General features: G+C 44.1%; 1 protein-coding gene across 4 annotated transcripts in view; it reads right to left on the reverse strand.

The window, feature by feature from the left end:
* Positions 1 to 776: 776 nt before the first annotated feature.
* The window catches only part of CAMK1D (calcium/calmodulin dependent protein kinase ID), a 220,275-nt gene continuing 198,036 nt past the window's right edge, over positions 777 to 23,015 (reverse strand). Inside the window, exons 8-11 of one of the 4 annotated variants that reach the window (XM_082751604.1) lie at positions 21,481 to 21,559; positions 11,440 to 11,527; positions 10,832 to 10,970; positions 777 to 2,258 (exon numbers count right to left, since the gene is read on the reverse strand). In XM_082751604.1, coding sequence (XP_082607730.1) covers positions 2,257 to 2,258; positions 10,832 to 10,970; positions 11,440 to 11,527; positions 21,481 to 21,559 — 308 coding nt within the window. In that variant the 3' untranslated portion in view covers positions 777 to 2,256. Of the gene's footprint in view, positions 7,673 to 10,831; positions 10,971 to 11,439; positions 11,528 to 21,480; positions 21,560 to 23,015 lie in introns of all 4 variants that reach the window. The other 3 variants (XM_082751603.1, XM_082751602.1, XM_082751601.1) reach the window with 3 other exon arrangements.

The following is a 23,015-nucleotide window of genomic DNA, read 5'->3' on the forward strand; positions in this document are numbered from 1 at the left end:
ATATTGCTATGGGTTGGCCATTATCACTGCTGTTCATTTCAGCTCTGTTATGGAACCTGATATCTAAAACCACCTGGCTTTAACCCCAAGCATGGGCCCACCTCCCTGCTGGGCGCCCAATACTTGTCTGGGCAAAAAGATTTTGCTAGCTATTTGTAAAGGAGGGACGAAGGGGAAGGAATTCTTGTGTGCCAATGAGGGAAAGCCAGAAATGCAGAAATAAAATGGTGAAAATGAAGAATCAGGCTTAAAAAAAAAAAAAAAGGAAATAGCAAGTCAACACACACCAGCAACATGGTCTGGAGGAAAAGGAAGCCAACAATGAAATGCACACAATGACTTTTGGAGACCACTGCTGACTGCAGCGTGACCCAAACATTAGCAAAGATCCCATCTCCTTTTACGATTCTCACCACAGGCCGTGTAAACCACCAGAACCAACTCAAAGGTGCACCAACAACTGCATCTCCTTACCCCAGCTCCACATGGACACTCAGGAGAGTACCAGGATACCCCCAAGAGATAGCTGTGTCTCCGTGTGTTGCCATACAGCATCACTTCCAATAGAAGTTTTAGGAAATAACTAGTGGACTAATAATTCATTTCCTTCTAATTCATTTCCTTATGTAGTGAATTAGGGAGGAAAAACAAATAAAACACTCATTTGGAAGTCATTGCATAAAACAGCAAAGGCACCATAGAAATTATTTACTTCCTTTCTTGCACACAGGTGGAGACTCATGCACTCAAAAACAACACACTTCACATCAGGGTGATTTAATTGGATTTATTGGAGGAAAACAATTAGTCATCCCTTTAAATTCTCATTATGATAGAAATCTCGATATGTATACATGATTGTCAAGGCAGAGAACCACTTGCGACGTAGCCCCATTAACGATTTGCAGTATTGCAAACTCATTATGCAGATAAAACTTTTGCGATGCCTTAATACATGCATGGAGTAAATACACATTCTCCCTTCTTTTTGGACATGGATGCTGTTATGAACTTGTATCAATCACAAGACCTGCAATATTAGGCACACTGACATTCCTTGATTAAGATTTAAGCCTTTGTAGAAAACATGCTTGCATTTTCGTTAAAAGTTGACCAAGAGATGTTTTGCAGTTGAGGTCACTGGGGAGTCACTGCTCTGGGCAGACTGGGCTTTGTTTGGTTGTTTGCTGACCCAATTCAAATATTTCTCTTAAAAAAAAAAAAAAAAAAAAAAAAAAAAAAGGCCCAAACTGACCAAAATGCTGTTTCTTAACTAGAGGCCAATAAGCAACAAGGTGCTGACGTTGTATTGACCAGAAATGTGAGTCACGTCACATCTCTCACTGAGCTATGTATGATCTTCCATGCTCTTTGCTTTGGGGGTGATGTTACAGCTTGGCCTGGTAAGACACAGCATGCACAACACCAGGCTGGACTGGCAGGATGCAGATGAAAGATGGAAAAGCTTAGGGCTGCCCTGAGCACCTCCTAGGGTCTCCCAACCACTAGGAACCACAGGACACGTCCACCTCCTCATGGAGCATCCTGCCATGTGCTGCCTCAGCAACCTGAACTTGGGCTGATTTACAACTATCATTAATGATGATTTTTGCACTGCCAGGCAGTGCTTTGGTGATGACACGGCATCCTCACTGAGCACCAGCCTTGAAGGTGGGCTCAGGACTTCTTGGTGCTTTCAGCCACCATGGAACAAACCTTGATATAATTTCCAAGGACTGATACCTGATCCCTATGCTACCAACACAGCACTTTCTCTCTAGACCTTCTACTTGGCGTGCCCTTATCACAAGCCCACTACCCAACCCTTTCAGATGTCTTTGTTTTGAACTTTGAGAAGACGAACACCTTCCACACCATGGAGGAGCTGGGACCATTGCCCTGCCAACACTCACAAAAGGATTGGGCCAGATGTGCTAAAACCAACACGTGGCCATCCTGTACCCTGCCCTGCCACAGAAAGACCAGCACACATGAAAATGGATTGATGATTAAGGGAAGATGAGGCAAGGCCATGTTTCCCATGTGGAACAAGTACCATGCCAAACTCTTCTGCGGATAAATGGTGGCACGGCTACATGGAGGCTGAAGGACTGGTTGCAAGTATTTAGGTGGTGATGCTGGGGAAGGCGCTTCTGTATTTGATGTTTCAGGAATGATGGTATAATTAGCTCAGCTCGTTGCCCTGTTTCATGCAGGCAAATAATCACAGCATCTTGGTCCACAAAATGCAGTTTGTTCTGCAACGGGTAAGAAAGAAATACCTCCTAAGAGAAAAATACTAAGAATTGAGCAAACCAGCCAAAGTTTTCACAAGAAAAATGAACCAAAAAAAAAGGGGAAAACAACCCTAAAGAGACACACTGACGTGCTTTTTGGCAGCCCTGAGCATCAGCAACCCAGGGAAGGTATTTTAGAGGCAGGCCAAACTTTTAACATCATGTTCAAAGGGGGACCCTCCCCGTCTCCCTGTTTCTAGATGTGTGTACGTGACTGCTGCATAGTTTTCAGCTGCTCTGGATGGTGACTCTTCCTGCACATGCTGCGGAGCATTCCACAGAAAGACAAAATACATTATCAGGTTTTGCAGTATCTTGTTCACAAAACATCAGCTTTTGCATTTACTCAAACTTAACGATGGATTTCAAGTTACAGATACATTAAGTCATTTAAAAGCAAAATCTAGAAGAAACCCCTTGAAGAAAAGGCTGGATCGAATGTGCATAAAGAAAAGGCTCGGGAAATACAGAAACAGTGAACAGCAGTTTAATACATGCAGTGCAGTAACATGCATTTATTGGACATTTTGGTGTCATCATTAGCTCAGCGCTTGCGAGTGTACAAGCCATGATTCTGCTCTGGGGCATGGAAAAATGTAAGAGCTGCTCTTCTGACCTTACTGTTTATGAAAAGGAGGAATAAAATAACCAACTGGACAGAGCAGTGACACGCTTCGAGGTGGGGAAGGGGTCTTGAAAACCAGAGTCTGGGATAAAAAGCCTTTATCCTCGGCTATAAACACTATGTACACAGCTTTGACCCAACAGCACAACGTTGGACCAAAAAACCTGAACCAGCTCCTGATTTCCCAGCAGTGGGACCTGCGATCCCTGGGGCCAGAGCACGCACACACACACACGCACGCAGGGGTGGACAGGCAGGACCCAGCTGCAGGGAAGGTGGGGAAATGAAAGGGATGGAATAAAACTGCTGCTGGGTGAGAAATCGGGGATGAGTAATGTACCAGGGGAAACCCTGTTTGCACAGTGCTTGTGGGCAGGTTCCTGCACTCAGCCGTTGCCAGCGTGTCCTCTGTGCTCCGTTTTGATGCTATTTGCATTGGATGCTGCAGTCTCTGTGTGTGTTTCTGCTCTTTGCTTGAATGAGTGTGGTTCTTAGCATCAAGTTTCTGGTGCAAAGAAGCACGACAATGAAGGCAAAACTCCCTTCCCATGAATAATTTCAGGGATGCGTCCAGGCTCCAGTTCAACCAGATCAACATGCAAGTAAGAGCAGGAACACAAGTAATCCCATTAAATGGCAATTTCCATGTGCTGAGGGAAAGATACTTCTGTACCTCGGGGCTCAGGCTAGAAGCTTCTTTTTATTTCAGGTATATGAATCCCTCAGCTCTTTACAAAGACCAAAAGCAACAGCCTACTGTCTGCCTGAACTCACTGGCGGAGTCAGACTGGTGTTTTTAAGCAGAGTTCACCTAGCTAGCACTGCTCAGACCTGGAGCTATTACCCTAGGGGGAAATGTTAGCAGAGCTTTCCTTATAGCTTATCTAGTTGATTCCAAATTCACATTGAAGGACAAAACTCTCCCTGCTCACCAATGGCTATATTGTCTGGCTTTCCCTGGGGGCTTGTTTTGCTAAAACCAGGCTTGTATTTAAGGAAGGGGTAGCCTCAGGGCCACTGACACTGTTCTTCTTGGGCATTCCTCTGGCTGTGTTGGCTCCTGGGGCTGGGAAATAGTTCTGGGCAAGCTCTGGAGCTCCTTGGAGCTGAGCAGAAAGAAGGAGAACTGCTTACAGAAAACATGCTGTTGGTAGCTATGGAGGTATGCAGGGAACACGCACAGAGCAAAACCCAATCCAATGCCTATCGCAGACTACATGAACATGATGACCAGAGGGCAGACACCCATCTCCATGGTTCAATTCATTTCAGGAATGAACCTCTATCATTTCTTGGTTTTATTTCAGTGCCACAACCAAAACAGACACACGAGGAGTAGGTAAAATCCAATTATTATTTTTTTTTCTTACCCCACTACTCTAATGGCACCTGTACAAGAGCAACCAGGACAGAAAAGACATCACCAGCAGGGTAACACAGTCTCAGGGAAGCAACACTGCCAGGTTTCCCCGTACTCCTGCTTCCCCCCGTGCGGCATGTCCACTCCGTGCTGCAGAAGGGGTGATCCAGCAGGCAGTGAGGATGCACTGGGAATGAAGTCACATGCAAAATCAGCAGCGTAAGCCCCTGCTACTGCAACACTGACTTTCAGCTCGCAGAGTTCACGGGCAGCCTGTCCTCACCCTTCTTCTGCGGGCTAAGGGGCCAGCTGGAGGTTTTCTGGATTTTTAGTTTTATTTTCCCAGCAAGAGCACTCTGCTGTTGGCATCAAAGATGGCCTCTGTGACTCTGGAGGTAAAAATCAACAATCAAAGCTGCAAGCAAAGAAAAAGAAGGGGAAGGAGCTGAGGAAAACAGGTTACAAACGGAAAACACATCGGTGCCGGTCAAGTAAAGCAGAAAAGGGAAACAGACAGGTAAGCCCAGGCTGAAGTCCTCGTGCGGGGAGTAAATCACAGCTTGTTTAGTAGGACGGCCCATTGGGAAAGAGCCCAGAAGGATTGTTCTACCTACTCCAGCTTGGCAAGGTCTGGTTTGTTTTGAACCTTCAACTTTTGGGCTATCAGCCCCTTCCCCACCTGCACACACCATTTACTGGTGCAGGGGAAGGACTCACAGTGGCACTGGAGCATCCCTGGCAGGTGATGCTGGGGTGTTTGCCTTGCCAAGCTGTGCTGCTCAAGGGAAAACAGCTCCAGCCCCCAGACACTCATCCCAAGTGCTGCTAAGCCATCCCAGTTAACAGATTTGGTCAGAGTTAAGTTTTATCCAAGAGATATTTTGGGACTCGGTGATGAGATACCTCTACCCTATGTGCATGGAGAACCTGGTCAGGTCCCCAGCTGTGTCTCACCGATCCAAAAGAAGAGCTTCCCACCACAAAAAAATGTACCAGAAAAAAACAATTTTGCTTCTAAGTGCTCTTGTTTCTCATCTTAACATCCCAGTGGTTGATAACAAACCTAAGATAACGATGATAAATTACACAGCTATGGCAGAATACGAGGTACAAGAAGGACAAAAAAGCGAACTGCATGTTTGGAAAGAAGAAATACCCCTCCAATAAAAAACACAGAAAACATTGAGCATATAGGGCAGCTGGTGTACAAGAACCCCCTGAATACAGGACAACACATCCACCTTTACTCCCATCACTGCTCTTTGGTTTGCAGATGGAAATCCATTCGCTTCCTTTTTCTTCTTCTACTTTTTTTTTTTTTCTTTTTTTTTCCTGCAAGATACATTTGAATGTTATGTTTTGCATAGTAGCTTCAGCAACTACATTGAGTTCAAATCAAACCTCGGGTTTCAGAAAAGAGGGAATGCAAAGAGGGAATGCTTGAGCCCCAACCTTAGCAGCAATTGTTCAAAGACCAAAATATCCCCTAAACAAATCCTGCTTCTGGTGGCATGAGCATAAATGTGGGAATTCCACTGACTCCAAGCTGGGGGACTGCCCATGTACATACATACATCCGGAGCAGAGCTGAGCGTATGAAATCAGGTGGGTGCAGAATAACTCCAGTCTCTTGTGATAGGAGTCTCCCAGACTAAAGCTTCATTCCTCAGGCTGGTGAAATAAAGTAGCCTTGGCATTGGTAAATTGTACGATAACAATTTTCAGCGACCTTTGCCAAGGTGACAATGATCTCATGGTGACAGTGGTCTGAGCGTGGGACAGGAGCATGGCTTTCAGCAAGGACATCCCTTTACCTTTGGTCTGCCCAAATCTGAAGGGTTTTGCTAATCCCTGCAGGCATGGGTGGCTGTCCCCAGCAGTGGGGCTCATTCAGATGTGCTGGAGCCCTCCAAAAATGGGGAATAGCTTAAGAGCAAGGAAACTGGACTTCTATCGAGTGCCATCAAGGGAGTGGCACTCCAATTGTGATGGATGAAATCCCAACTCTGCTGGTCAAAGCCAACCGAGTGAAGCTGAAGCAGGAGTTTGAAGTCTCAATGACAAATAATTAGGGCTTTTCACAGCACAGTCACTATTGCCTGATCCGTTCAGCTGCACCTGTACTGCCTTACACAAAGTTTTGTGCAGGATAAAGGACATGAATGTGGTGATTGAGCACAAGGCTTGTTCCTCTGGGTGGAGATGATCCTGTTTGGGGTACAAGAGAAATAAACTGGGGCTGCTGGGCAAATGAGGGCAGATTTGCTCTTCTCTCTATTTCAGGGTGCATGGACATGCAACACGGTGGCTGTTCCCAAATCATGCACCAGCATGTGTAGCCTGGGAAATGCATTTATTAAGTAATTTAAAAAAAAAAAGAAAAAAAATGTTGAATTAGCTTTTGTTTATGAGCTCTACAGAGGGGTGCAAGCATTAGCCCTCTCCCAGGGGCAGAAACTGAGGCACGCAGAAATCATTTCACTCTGCCCATCACTTGCGGTGGCTGGAAGAGATTGCCAAGGAGGGAACTGCTGCAGGATGAGGCTCTGTTGTTTCACTTGCCCAGCTCTGGTCTGCTCCTCAAAGGCACCGCGTGCCGGCCTCTCCTCTCCAACAAGGGTTCTGCAGGCTGCCAGCACTGCAGTAATGGGGCTGGTGGTGACTGAACTCTCCTCATGGCTTTCAAGGAGGAGGAGGGGAGGGAAAGCAGTGGTTTCTTACTCGGAGCAGCAGTAGCTCTGCTAAAGCCAGCCAGGCTTGCAGTCCAGTCTGAGGAGTGAGAAATGGCATGCCATTGAAATCCTCCTGGGTTGCCAAGTTAACATCAACTCCTACCTACAGAAACAGCTTATCCCCCAGCAAACTGGGAAGAGGGACATTACTGGAAGTACTTCTTAAAAGAAAAAAAAATAATATATATATATATATAATGCTCAGAAAAGTATCTCTATTTAAATAATCCAGTTGAGATGTTTGTAGTTAATGGAAAAAAAAATAATACAACATATACTGTTACCTACACTGAGAAAAGAGTAAATCACTGGGGAAAAGAATGAGTGTTCATTAGTTAGAACATTGCTAGACTCACATATATATATATATATTTATATATATATGTATATATATGTACAGCACCAGAGACTTAGATCTGTTCCCCCTGGAGTCATTGCAGTTTGTGATAAATGAAACATTTCAGAATTGCAGTATAAAATATGGCCATAAAAAAATCTTCTTTCTTCTAGTCCTTCAGCCCCGGCCGCCCGGGCTCTCACTTGCTCCCTGTGTGCACTGTGGTCACTGTGGTGGGTCTGGGTCTCCGGTCCCCTCCTACTGCCGAAACGCCTGAAGAAGCAGATGAAACAAAACTACAGAGAGTGGATGGAGACATACCTAAAAGGAAAGCCAGAAACAGAGTTAGAAGTGTTATTTTTGGAGGGGGGAATGTGGGTGTTGCTCCAGAGCAGAGGGGACCGCTGCTGGAGGTGGTGCTCCTGGCTTTGGTATGTGTCCAGCCAGACCGAAGCCATGTTTCTGGGGCTGAAGACAAAGAGTTGTGGGATTCAAAAATCCCTCCAGCATTGTGCTTGCTGAAGGTAATTTTCCTCGTGGGCACCTCAAAGGTGATTAAACTTCTCATCACGGCCATCTAGCTAAACAAACAGACAAGCTAAGTACATTTCCCCAGGCATCCTGCAAAGCTGCTGATAAAAAGTGCAGTGGGTCAAACTCGTTGGTGAGTTCCTGTAAATCTAGAGAGAAGGTAAATTTGTGTGACCTGGACATCATTCTAGCGACACCTTATGTCACCTCGGGCTTTGCTGGTATGTCTCCAGGACTTCCAGCTAAGAGATGTAGATTGACATGGATTGAGTGTCTGGACCCAATTTTTACCCAGACAGCTGCTTTTGAACTAATCAAAGACTTTTCACAGACTTTCTTAATGAAAAAATGGGGATTTAGCTAAATAGGAATATTTATAGAATGTGTCCACTTCCAGCGAACCCTCCAGCACAGCTCTAAAAAACACAGCCCTCCAAATAACCCCTGAAAATCCCAAAGCAGGCTGGGTTTGGAATGACAGATTCCAGATTTGGCTATTCGAGCACAACCTCAGCAGTTCCCTTAGAAAATATTCATGCTGAGCACTCAAATCTATTCTTGCCATAGCTTTCCACAGGTGACCTGCCCCTGCGCTGCTGAGCGGGATCCCAGCGTGGTGACCTTGCTCTGAGAAGACGCAGGCTTGGTGTGATGAGAAATACGGTTCATTTTTCCAGCCTGGTGAGTAGAGGATGGCTAAAAACTGTATTAATATATCTCAATCTAGAGTCTGGTACAGTCCCTTGAATACTCAGGATCTTTTTGATGCTTGCTGTGACTTTTGCCTACTTTCCCAAGCTTGAAGGTGATGTTTCAGCCTCAGGGATGATTATCCTGTACCCACACCCAGCCATATCCCGTTTCCCAGCAGCATTCAGAGCTGACACCTTGGCTTCATGCTGCAATTTATGCATTACCTTAAAAACACAGAGATCTGGGTTCTGTAATCAATCTAGGCAGCCCAACCATGTCTAAACAGAATAAGCCAGGCACAGAAGACTGAAAATCAGGGCAATCCACTTGAGAAATCCCAACGGATTCACTTAGGCCATCCTGACAGGAAGCATAACCCAGCCTAATGCATCTTCTCTGGCTTAATACAAGAACAGAGTTAGGATAAAGCCTGATATAAGCTCCTCTTGGGCTAGGGCTGTATTTAATTGCCCTCAGTGATGTGAAACTACTGCATTTGAAACTGTTTGGAGAGCTCATTAAATGCACTATTAATAGCATTAGGCAGGATTGCATTTTGTAATGGTGGCACAGATGTTTCGTGTAACTGGCTGCATGGATGGGATCTTTCCCATGCACAAAATCTGTCTTCAGAGGTGATGGAGAAAGAAAGAGGCAGGGAAGAGACCTCTGAGGTTTCCTTTTTCCCAACAGGAGGCATTCAGTGGGCTGTGCCTGACATGTCAGCTGCCTCTTAATGTCACACCTTGCATGTGTTCCTGGCTCTTCTCACTGGCTCTCAGGGGCTCCAGCATTTCCTAACTTTTCTCTTTAATTAATTTCTTTGCAAAAGGGAAGCTCTTCAGTATTTGCTGGCAAGCTCTTCTGTTGGACTTAATCTGGGATGCATGGAGATGGATACTTTTCTGCCTTGTATTTCTGACATGAAAAAAAAAATCACCTCTCAACACACCTGGTTTTAACCTTCGTATCCTGGTTGACTTCTCCATCACTGCAAAAAGAGGGCCAGGTCCTGCACAGGGACTTGCTGGATTCTGGACTTGCTGTAGCCATTAAATAGACTGTAATCTCTTCCCACCTTTGTTGTGCATGGATGTTTTTTTCCATTATTATTCAGACTACTCGGTGCAATTAATTATCGCCTTCTGGTATTGATCATCCATTAACTGCACAGATGGAGATGAATCACCCACCAGATGCTCTAGATCTAACTGGGGTCCAGCTCAGGCAGGAACCAAGATGAAGGTGCATTTCTCCCCCGAAATGGGTTTTCAGCCTCACTGCATTGCCAGCTCCTGGCTAAAGTGCTTTGCTGCTGGTCAGGGCTGCATTGCTCCTTTGCAGGAGGTAGATGCATACCAGGAGCACAGGGAAACAAATTTGGCAGCACCTGTAGGATTTTGCACTGGGCATTGCAAACCAGTTGGGCACTGACAGAAGCTGCTTTTGTCAGAATTTCTTGCATGAATCACCGTCAGACCTGGGATGCAAAGGGAAGGGGCTCAGCCACATCACAGCCTACTAGCTTTGTGGTGCTGCAGCTTGAAATAATCTCTTCTGCAAAGTTGTAAAGTCTGTGTCCCTTCATTTCATGATATAAAAATCTCTACCAATAGACAGAAGGGAATAAAATAAATGCTCAGAAGGCAGAGATTAAAAATAGGCTTCACTCACCCCAAGCATCTGACTCCATCGGGCAGCTTGAAAATCTCAGTTGCAGCAGGGAACAAGCAAATCAGGGGGCCAGACCCTGTGGTGCTGTGCAGAGCCTCAGCTCTGCTCAGACAAGTGAGCCTCCTGTACAGGAGCTTCTTTTGGCCCAGGCTGGGATGGACTGGCAGGAGCAAGGAAAATTTAAGCAAGCCAATTTTTATGAGAAAAAAAGTTTTATCACAGAACTGGAAACTTAAACATAAACATTTTGATTAAACTGCCAGATTTCAGCCACATACATAACTCTTTCCTGTGTTTGTCTGGGTCTTTTTCCCAATCAAAAGCCTCTGTGCCCCACAAGAGAAGGATCTCCCAAAAATGCACTGCGATGAAAATTCAGTTTTTCAGTGCATAAATATTTCCAATTAAATTATTACTTGTTTGTTTGTTTGTTTTGTTTTGTTTTGTTTTGTTTTGCCAGCTAAACACGAAAGCCTCAGTCCCTTTTCGGTCCTCATTTCAAACACCTGCTGGCAGCGAGGACTGCAGCCTGGGGGCAGAGAGAAAAAGCATTTCCCAGAGATTTTTCTCCCCCCTACTCACAATCTTTCCGGGTGGTTGCATCAGACAGCGGCGTGGTGAGACCGAGGGTACCCGAGACGCTGGCGCTCGTGCTGTCCAGGCTGCTGCCAAGGTGTAACCGCCGCATGTGTCGCACGACTGCCGTGGCATTAAACGCTTGCTGGGGGGAAAAAATGAAAGAAAAATTAAAACGTGGAGGTGAAAGTGTAACTTCCACCATTCCCCTGGTTACTCTACATTGGCAGAAGTAGAGGAGCCCATCATCATCTCAACTTTTCCCTATCCGATCAGATGGGATGTCGTAGCCCAAAATCCCTCCTCATGTTGGACATATCCTTCCTTGAACCAATGCACAGGTGCCCCCATTGCTTTGTGTCCCCTGCTCTCCAACCACTGGTTCCTTAGTCCTGGCCCCATCTCTTGTCCTCATTACATTAATGTACATTATGTAGGACACTCTATAAGCAGCAAAGCCATGTAATCTAAGATGGGACCAACTATTATGTCCAAAATTTTGGGCCACAAAAGCAATTTTCCATTTAAAACATTGACACGCTGTAAGGGCTGTGCAAGTGCCACAGTAGCAGAATTATGCATCCAAGCATCTTCTCTGAGGATGGGTCACTTACTCTCCATTTGCTTTTTGCAAAGTTCTTCCGGATCTGAGCACTGACAGACTCGTGGATGTTCTTGTTGAGTGCCGTATCGCCAGCAATCCTGAAACAGGCAGAGAAGGCAGGTTTTAAGACATCTTTTGCTCTCCTTGAATACCCATTCTTTGTCTCCTCAACAGATAAGTCTGGTCCAAGGTGTGATTGCTCCTAGAGATGCTGAATTCATTCACATGAGGCCTCCAACTTCCCACCGCTGTCTCTGCTGGCAGCAGTGGTGGAAAATCTGGGACAATAAAAGCAAGCGTAGATAAGGCTTGTAGATCTGGCAGCTACAAAGAGGTACGACCATTTGTTGCTGCGTGGCTGCTTTCTGTCACCATTACAGCCCTTGATGAAAACATTGTACTTTTTTTTTTTTTTTCCCTTTACATCTAAAGATTTAACATCAACAGGCTGAGACTACTTTTAGCCTCAACCATGCAGCAGCCTCCAGAGCCACTCCAACCTGTCTGATTTCTGTTTGCACTGGAGATTTTCCTGCCACCTGACAACGTATATAGCCATTCGTCTTGATTAATGTAGATTAACAGTAAAACAGATACATGGACTCTCACTAAATTAGCACAGGCTGCACGAATAGCTTAAGCTGAACAGCACTTGACTGAGAAACTTCATTGATATTGTGCAGTTTCCTGAACAGATAGACACATTCAATTATCTAGCAAACATAATTATTTCAAGAGGATTTTCTTGATTTTTTTAACTCACCAAGGCACAAGATCTTTTGGAAGTGTAGGCATATTCGTGAACTAATGTTTAAAAGGCTGTGTGCTGGGGAAAATAACACTACCTGCTGTAGGTGAAGCCAAGAAGCAAAGATTGCCTCCTATCTTGTATGTGATGTTTTCAGAAATCAATTTTTTAGCCCCAGTGTAGAAGCCTGATGTTTATTAGCAATAGCAAATGTTAAGAAATTGAAGAAATGAGACATCTGTCAGGGACAGAGCCTTCTGGTCTGGGGACTTCCAATAGCAGAACCAGAGGGTCTGGGGGACACAATGATCATCTATTCCCCTCCCTCCCCCCAGCTTTGTCAAAATAATTTTGACAGGTATTTGCCTTATCAATCCTTAAAGATCTGCAAAAGATGGAAACTTCTCTGACAACCTATTCCGGTGCCCCGCTATCTCCCAGAAGACATGGAAACTAGTTTGTTCCCTCTGTCTTTGAAGCATCCTTTCACATATTTGAGGACTATTATCATGTCTTCCCTCTGTCTTCTCTGCTCTAGACTAAACAAACTGATTCTTTCACTGTTTCTTCATAACTCATATTTTCTAATCCTCTGATCTAGTGAGCTTCTCTGGACTTTCTCCAACTAGTCCACATCTTCCTCAGAGGGCGGTACCCAAGCCTTGCTCTTTTCCAACTAAGGCAGCAGAATGGCAGCACTGCTTTGTGTTTCTTAGAAGATGAAACTCTGCTTACATACCCCAGCCTGCTGTTTCCGTTTATGCATCCCATGAATTGGAGACATTCCTTTCATTTTGCCCAGATTGTTTTAAACTGTAACCCTGTTCTTCAAAGGATGTGCCGCAATTTCTACTTTCGTGTCAGTGGCACATCAAATTAGTGCTCTCTGGGACCAGTCTCTTCCAAACTGCTCCCCTCCTTCCTGCTGGTAGCTCTCACCCAAGAAGTGAGAGATGTAAGAGACAATACTTACTCTTGGAGACAAAATGAGGGACTAAACTTTCACTTCATGAGACAAGAGAGCCACCAATTCCAGTCAGTTGGAGCTGACCTACTCTATATTGAGTTATTCAATAGTACTGGAACCAGGAGAAGTGTGGGCAGGCAAGAGCAGGGTTCCCACTCAGGGTAGCCCACCTCCAACTGGGAATGGTACTTGGCTGACCACCACCACCACATAACCACCACCTAAAGTAAATAAAAGAACAGGTGCCATGAACAGAACAGGGCTCCCAAGTGGCACCTGACACCTCTTGGGCCCCTGTCCTGTTGATGGAGAAGGTGAGGTGTGATGGAGAGGAGAAATGGAAGATCTTCAGATCTTCCTCTCAAGAGAACTCCTGATCACCTCTCACTGATAGCAAGGCAAGTTGGCCTGGATTTCCCACTGGGTCCATGCAGCTCTAAGTTTGTTGAGGCAGCATCTAGTTTAAACTTTGTGGTCACTACTCACATGGGGAATACAGCCAGGCCCATCACAGTCCCTGATGGATCCCATACAACATACATGTATACTCATGAATAGACACGGAGCCCAGCTACCCTTGCACCCTTCATGCATTTTCTGTATTTCTCAGTCATGGAACCATCATGTGAGGTGGTTTCTACAGCTTTACCAAAGGCCTGCATGACCCATCTGACGTAACAGAATATCCATGACTGCCTCCAGGTCACTTCTATGAGCCAGCAGCCTGAGAAGACTGTAGCAGCATTCTTCTGTACAGCTCTCTGTCTTAGGTGCAAAAGTACATGAAGATCTGTGTGCACTCCTTGCACACTGCTTAGCCTTTTGGTGCACATGGGCCCTAGCAAATTTTCCTGATGGGAATGCCAGCTGCTAGTCAGAGTCACTCCAAAATGTCATGAGCACTCTGCTCTGTCCAAGGACACCTCCTCGGTGTAGACATGTGCCCTCAACATGTACCAACTGGGAGCACTGCCTGTCATAGTACAGATCTGTGGAAGAAAACTATTTTTTTTAGCCAAGCACTTCATGTGTGGACAACTACAAGCCAAACGATCTGTTCACTAACTGATCAAAATGACAGAGCTGCAGAGAGAAGATTGCTTACATTTGCAAGGCACATTTTTCCTCCCAAGCTAATGAAGCATTTTGCTTTATGAACAAGCTTGTTACCAAACTGTATAAGCACAGATCACATTTCCCACTTGTCAAATTTTATTCTGGAGACATGGGCAGAACAAGGTCCTGGGGTATGCTACCCTTGCCAGGTCTCCCAGAAGATCTTTCCCATCAGTCTCCAGAAGGACTCACAAGTGCATTTTTGCTATATGAAACTTTTCATCAGGCAGGCAGCTCAAATACAGACTATATATATTATATATATTAAGTTTAGGAATCATCTTCTAAAATGACGGTGGTTTCAGTAAGAAACGGCTGGTTCCAATAGCACACAAACTGTCTCCTACCACCACTAACTCTGTGTTGATGACATAGTTCTGGTAATCCTGAAAAAATAGCCTTGGTATTTGGATGTTTCCCAAATAAGAATAGTCCTTGTCTACTTCACCAAGGGGTTGACAGACACCCTGTGAAGACCTGAAATGCTACACTGGTGGGGACCAACCAACGTCTAAGGTCTCTTCAGCAGCATTAGCACCTTGCAGATGCAAGTTTTTAATCAGAACAAAATAAGAGCACTGCTGGGGCTGGTTTAGCTCAGCAGGAGATGTTCAAACACGTGCTGGAATGCTGAATGGTGTGGCCCAAAACATAGCCCCAGCTGCCAAAGCTGGCTGTGGGATTGCTCTCCAAGCCGCCTCTGAAGAATTATCCTGTTAACAGCGCAACGCTGTAACATGAGGACTGTGCATTTATACTGTACTTTGCACTTGGAGGATCTTCAATCTTATAAATCTTATAAAATACTCACAGTGTTATAGTGCTTAGAGTATAGTTTTACTTCTAGGAAACCAAAAGAAAAGTTAGTACTCATTCTCTGGCGTGTTTTGCTGGAGATGTGGTGGCTTAAGTACTGAGGTGAAAGAGATGGAAGTTAGCAGGTAGAAGTCATATCTTTTACACAATCAGCTGGTAGAGTCTGAAAAGTCAGATGAGCTTTTGGGCACACAAATTCACCCTGAGGTGGGGATCATGAGCATCATCACATCTGTACTAAATCTGTTTAATCATGAAACTCAGTTACCATGCTGAGAAGTTGACGCATGAGATCTACTAGAGATATTGGTTTTAGGGCATGTTATAATCTCCCTTCCACTTTTCTCTAACTCTCCATATCTAGAAGATATAAGCCGTCTTGCTTTTTCTTTTAGGACAGAAACAGCTTAGCATTTTTTCTTCTTCCTCCCTCCCCTGCACATATCATTCTGCTACAGGAATCTGCTCCACTTGCCTTGAGAAACAGCCATCTTCTCTTTCAGAGATAAGCAAACTGATGCATATCTACTCAAACCCTGAGCAATAGTTCTTAACTTTGCAGTTCACTTTGATGTTAACTGTGTCAGCACTGAGGTTTCATTGTTTCTACCAACTATACATGTTGGTCCACTAAAAGATTTTACTTCTACCTACCACACACTTATGCAAAAATAAAATTAAATAAATCTGAACAATCAGAAGCAACCTATTATCATGCTGACCATCACCCGGGACTGAGCAAGGACTCACTACCCTAACTGGGACCTGACTTTTCTCTGGGGGACCCTGTTCTGCAGCTACATCCTGACTGCTCTTTGGGGAACTTTGTGCTGAAGCTGGGCTTACATCAAGTCACAAATATATGAGTGTCTCAACACAAAGAATCAGATACCAAGGTCTATGATCTGAATACTCTCCACCACAAATATTTCCACTGAAGCTAACAAGGACTCTGCTCATGAATAACCATAGCAAATATGGTCCCGTACATGAGAGGAATCTAATCTAATGATCAGATATTATTTCAAATTTATGTTAGCTCTTTTTTTTTTTTTTTTTTTTTTTTTTTTTGGTTCCAAGCTATCACAGCAATTTATCTAGATATAGCACTTCTAAGCTTTGAAAGGAACATCCAACAAAGATGAAAACAGTAAGTTTCCTTTTAGATGGTTCTTTGTTAACATACTGCAAGCATATGTCTCTTGCACGCTGCGTCCTCCCTGCCCATGATGGCAAGCAGAGTCTTTCATCTAGCATTATTTTCTGACCCTTCATACTCACTGAAGGCAGCCAACTCAAACGCCGTGCTGGCCAAGCAGTGCTTGGAAATACTCTTGAGTATGATGACAGGAAGCGTGGAGTTAGCTGGAATGGATAAGGCTGAAGGATCACAACTCTTCTATACATGCACGCACACACACATATATGCACAGATACACACATGCATGTGTATAAATATACACACACGTATACGGTATCAGTGGTGCTCCAAAATAAATAGAGTGTGGGGATGAACTCGACAAGGGTTTGATTTAATGTTGTAAACATCAGCAGTTCCCTTCAGAGAGCCCTTTTCGCACTTCAAACAACATTGTCTGAGAACTGAGCTCTTTGTAAACCATGTCCTTTCCCTGGGTGGAAATTATTATCTGGCTCGTGCTCTCTGGCACATAATAAACACACAGGGTCATGGTCACAATTTGCAGGGGTTCGATCCTTGCCAAAGCTTTGCGATTCCTGACGTAGGTGGGGATGGATGTCGGCACGTCCCAAGTATCCGCTCTCCCTCCCCATGAGCAGTGGGGAAGGTGAAGGCCATGCTTGTACCCACTAACACAGGTGTCACAACAATTTAGGTGCCACAACCTTCTTCCCTCCTATGCAGTTAATATAAGGAGGTGATACATATAACACCCTTCAATTTCCACATCCCCAGTTGTCTGCAATGCTGTAACCAGCAGCAGCACACTGCTCTAAATCCTATTTAATGTCACTTGGGAAATGCGTGACAAAGCAAATAAGTTCACAGCACATCTTCCAGCTCCCACTTCAGCTTCTTAACTGCTGGGCCTTCTCCTCTCCCTACGAGGACTCTTTTCTTTCCCCCTGGGCCAAGGCTGATTTTGGGGCCAGCCCCGGGGCACCCAGGACCCAGCTTGACCTGATGGGGAGCACAGTGTGGTCCTACAGCTGGAAAAAACAGATCCGTGGATTTCTGCTGCTCGCCCTTAATCACTGCAGCCTGAGCTGCTGCCTTAAACAGGATGTGGGTTTTGACATGGCAATATATTTAATAAACTTAATTGCTGTCATTAATATGAGCTCGGGAAACATTAAAATGTATCAAGCTGCAGCAAAATTACCCCACTTTTTTGGTACCTTCATTTTCCACGTCCTTTTTGAAAAGTCACAATGGAACAATGAAATAGAACATTGCACCTTTGCAACACATCATAAACAGTGCAAACTTCGGCGAAAGATATGCTATAAAACAAATCACTTTTCCAATGGAAAGCATAAGTCATCTATATATTAAACTGGAGAAATCTGTATAAATGCACAGATTGTGCAGGCTGCGGTGTAATCATTATACCAACAAGCCTTACATATTGTACTGTTTCTGCTGCCATACTTCACTGCAATTATTAGCCTCCTTTTCTGCCAGCTCCAAGTTTAACATACTGTCCTCCTGCCAAGGCCATTTGATTATAAATAGCAAAACATCACGTAAATGCAGGCATGTGGGGAGCAGATACAGCACAGAAAAGTGGGCCATTAGGAAGAAGTATTTACTTTTTTTAGGGTCTGATCCTGTACAAACATTTAGTCATGTGAATAGCTGGCTATTCTTGAGCATTTTCCTGAAATTCCAGGAGATTATTAACCTTAAAGGCACAAATGCAATGTCTTGCAAGATCTAGTTCTTGGAAATCTTATCAATTTACTTGTTTGAGTAACTAAAATCAGTGGAATATTTTGGAATCAGTTTGATTTTCACAAATATTATACATTGAAACAAAAAAAAATCTCATGACCAGGTTGCCAATTTATGTATAGATATATATTTTTATCACATTTAGATTATAATCTATGTGTTTAGAAGTATTCATGATTTGACATATTTCTTTCTAATTTATGGCTGATCCCAAAGATCTGGCACTGCAGGAAAAGTTTTATACAGGAGGAAGTAAAAGGGGAAAGCTAGAAATTGTCACTACATGGAGCCACCTCCTCATTTATGCTTCTCTACCTCATCATCTCCTCCAGCCAAGCCAGGAAACTTATCCACTTACACTAATTTTGATCACATGCAGAAGATAACACAATGCAAACACTATGGAAGGTGAGGTTGCAACAGGGAGGTATGCTGAAAAATACGTGTTTAGACAAAAAGATGGGATAGGATGTCCCCATTATAATAGTCACTGTACCCTCTCTGTTGGCTAAATGCTTGCACCCTTGTCCCTGACTGCTGGGACACTAAATACACAGGACAGAGGAACTCAAGCCTAGACTTGCTGGAAGCTTATATGCAGGCTGAGGGAAGGACACAGTTGACCACTGAGAAGAACCATCAAGCTCTCCACCTCCTCCTCCGCATTGGAAGGGGAGGGAAGGATGCCATTGCAACAGATATAATGGCTAAAAAGAGAACAGGAACAGTAAAAACCTCATTATTTCCTGGCATAAGCAATCTGGGTGGAAAATGCTTCTTGAGCAATGGTTTGGCAAAATGAGGTCTCACCACTAACTCTGAAATAACAGATGATATCTGGGAGAGCAGCCTCGATGATCCAAAAAGGCAATCGAGCAGTGTTTATCACTACAGGATCCAGACCCTCCAAGAATCACAGCACCTCTCCCCAGAGAGGTCCAAAACAGCGACATTTATGTTACAGGAAGATTTTCAAAAGTCAGGAGGAAGAAGTCATTGAGACATCTGCTCAGGAGCACATTGGGGAGGACAAAGGCAGATCCGAAGCCATTTTTCTGGATACGCTCATGCATTGCTTTCACTGTACAATCCTCCTTCTGCTCTTTAATCCACTGACACGTACTGCCTTCGCCACCTGCTGTGCTCTGCAGATCATGTGGGAGAGAGGTGGATTTGGGAATTTTGCAGGCAGCCCTGTAAATGAACCACTGCCTTGCAAAGTCAGACTGGCAGAAAAAGACCCCGGCCACAGAAACGGGGGAAATCCCTTTTGGAGGGGGGTTTCTTCAATGGAGGATTGGATTCTGTAGAAAATACCAAACGTTATGGAGCAGCCTGTGAGTTTCCATTGGCTGTGGGCCATGAAAAAAAAAAAAAAAAAAAAGAAAAGAAAAAAAGAATGAAAACTCTTTTTATCATTTTGTTCCTTTAGGAGGGCCCAGAAGCTGTGTGTGTTACAAGTGCCACGTTTCTTTGTTGCACTCCAGCAACCAACACAGATGTAGCGGGGCCAAGAGCTGGATGCTTACACTTTGTGTATCTTGGATATGGGGCTTTGGAAAATCTGCCTCTCAGTTATACAAATGGTCACCTCATTCCCTGCTGGGATTTGCCTTCCCATTATTTATTCTGTATTTCTAATACTGACTTTTGTAACTTGTTTAATTTCCTGAGGCTCAGGTCAGTATCATTTAGAAATGCTTTTTTTTTTTCCTCTCACCAAAGTCAGATTTCATTTCCCAGATTTCTTTTTTTGTCGCACTTATTGATGGGAAACACGTTTATTGATGGGGCACTGGAAAAAGGGCAGACCCAGGTCTTGACTTTCCCTCATCTCTCATTTGCATTGATGCCAGCCAATAACCCTGCTGACCCAGCTAATAACCATCTGTAAAATCTTTCTCGTTGTCATTATACGGAAAATGAAAAGCAACAACTTTGATTTTCTCGATGATTTATATTTCTTTCTACATCCGAAACTGTTCCTAGAACTGTTTTGATTCTACAGGGTGACCCTCAATCTTATCTTCAGCATAATTTGTAGTACAGCATCTGGCAGTCAGACGTTGGTACATCACTCCCACCGTGAAGAAGTCAGTGCCATCATGATGTCCTATTTTTGTAGTTGTAACTTTCTGCCTCCTTCATGAGTGCAAAACTATTAGTTAATAATCAGGGAAATTCATCACCCTGCATATTGGTAAAATATCATCAGTAAGTGAGCCAAAATGGTATTTTTTCCTCTGTAAAAACCTTTGAACGGATTTACCATCCATGTTGTCCCAGGACTGAGAGCAGCAGTGGGATGAGGCAAACCAGCTGGGGTCAGGGAGAGGAGCATAAACACCTTGAAGCCAAAACTACCCAGAAAAACACCAATAACTTCTTTGCCTATGCTTTTCCTAGCAGGCATTTTACACTCAGCTGCACTATGTGAGGTTAATCACTGGTCTCAGACTGCATCACCAGGACGTTTTTAAGGCCCATCAAGCTGTTTAGCTAGTTATGACACTGGCTCAGTGGCTTTCCTGAGGGGCTAGAGACACTCAGGAAAAACCTCTGTTCCCTGAGAAATGTACAGCCTAATGCTCTTATCCAGCTAACACTCCAGAAATTGCAAAAGGAAATGGTATTCGTGGTAATTGTGATGACATAAAAGCACAGTCTAATGCATACCTGGGGTGAAAATACCATCATTGACTCCTTTCTTTTGCAGCTACTGTAACTACCAAAGATAGTCTTGCCTCATATGTAATGATCCCTGACAAAAGACTTGTGTCTAAAGCCCATTTTTGGGTGCAGCTGGCAGTGTGGGGTGATGCTAAGCAAGTTGGTCAAAAGGCCTCGAGCAATTCCTGTTTCAGTTACGTGATCTGTGGATAATGTTGGTCAAGTCATCTATGTTCAAAGGCATCATCTCATATAAAGCACTTAATGGAGGGCCAAACTATGAATACAGCCAGACCAGGCACTTTTCTGTAGTCACTGCAGAGAAGCAGCATTGTTAGACTAATTCAGTCTCAGCTTATCCCTCTCTTAGTGTTTTCTGCCTCTTCCATTCAACAAGGCAGGGTATACAGCACACCAAACCCGACCTTTGCTGCAAGCATGAGGTGAAGAGGTAGGCTACCATCTGTGAAGCACAGAGGAGAATTTTCTACCTCCTAATGTCCTCTTAGGTGCTTTGCTGTTACCTTGACAAAGACCTTATGAGCAGGTTGATACCCAGCTTTCTGCACACCTGCACAATCTGACCATTTGCCTTCAACCCCAAATGTGCTTTCTGGGCTCAGTCATTTCAGTGTATCCCACCGCTGCACTACAGTCAACATAATGCAGCCTTTCACTGAAATATTGCAGATACTCAACAGGTTGATGCACGAGATTAAAGTCCATCACGTTTTTCCAGGAAAACCTGGAGGAAAATGTTCACTGTCCCGAGAGTTTCACAGCAGTGACTGTTGCTTACCAAGGGTGTCGTGCCGCTTGCTCACAGGTGTATCTTTTATTAGGGTCCTTCTCCATCAAATTCCGAATGAAGTCTTTAGCTATAAAAAAAAATAAATAAATTAAAAAAAAATCATTTAAAACAATAGGTTTAATACTGAATTCTGCAATATAGCCAGACCTACACTTAAGTTTCCTATTTACATACAACAGCAACCATAGCTCCCCATAGGTATGGAACACGTTGCTCAGATAATACAAAGATTGATGTCTGAACTAGTAAACAAATGATATGTGAACTAGTAAACAAAACTGTCAGGGAATGCTCACAGCTGATGGAAAGCCACCATCTACCTTCTTGAGCTGTCCCTCTTAAAATTGCCTTCAAGACCACCTTGCTCCTTCCCAAGCATCTTTTGGGAATAAGCATGGCCCATTTCCCGTCAGCAGGATGCTCCCTTGCTCTGAAGGCAAAAGGAGATTTAACAGAGGGACCAGACCACCAAGTGCCACGAGTACCAGAAAATGGTCCTAGTTCATTTGTCATTTATTGGTATACACATAACCAAAGTGACTTAGGACCAAATTTAAGGAATTTAATGTGACAGATAGAAGTCTAAGGCCTCTACTCCTGCAGGTACGCTTAGGAGTGGGGTGAATAATTTGGAGTCAGAAGAATTTGATTCTGCCAGCTCCTAGCTCCCTGGTCAGACAAGTGCTTCTGAGCACCTTAGTGGTCTGAATATGGCCATACCTGTTGGAGATGTCCGTAAATTGAGAGGGAAAGGCAAGGAGAAGGTCAGAAACTGCAGCAAGAGGAGCATTTCATGGCTCATTCCAAGCAACCGCACACGTGGGCAGTGAAGTGGACATGTTGTGTATTTAAAAACCAGTTACTGAGGGAAAGGGACTCCCTTGGGCATGAGGTAGTGTGTTTTTAATTGACGCTAGGATGGAGGGAAGGGAGATCACAGCATGGCATGTATCCAGTAGTTTCATGAGAGAACAGCTGAAGGAGCAACAGCAAAGCCATATATAGCAGGAAAATCTTTGCGCTGCTGTAGGTGATGGACTTTCTCCCCCAAAATGCAAAGGAGTCTGCCAGAAGACCTTCATATTTGCTCAGAAAACTCTTACAAGCTTAAAAAAACCTCTCATCACATACATTTTAAAGCAATCTCTCCCAACTATATCTGGACTGCAGATGTAAGCAGCATGAAATGTTGTTCTATGAGGAGATAGCAGGATATCTCATAGGATCAGAGAATAACCCAAGTTGTAAGGGACCCACAAGGATCATCTTTAAAATAAAACACTTCTTTAATGTCTCAGCTAAGTAATCGGTATTACTAAGGAATAAAATAATAATAATAAAAAAAAGTATTTCCAGGATATTTTTGTATCATATTTTTTTCCTATTATTCATTTCTCCTCCTGCATGAAATGGCAGATGTTTCTCCAGGTTGGATAGAGCAAGGACACCAACCTTGTGTGACCTCCTGGAGGCCACAGCCCATCAGTGGCACCCATGGGATGCAATGCTGGCAAGCCTCTGCA

This window comes from Aythya marila, assembly GCF_965140915.1.
Source record: "Aythya marila genome assembly, chromosome: 1".
In the NCBI taxonomy this organism is placed as follows: Eukaryota; Metazoa; Chordata; class Aves; order Anseriformes; family Anatidae; genus Aythya; species Aythya marila.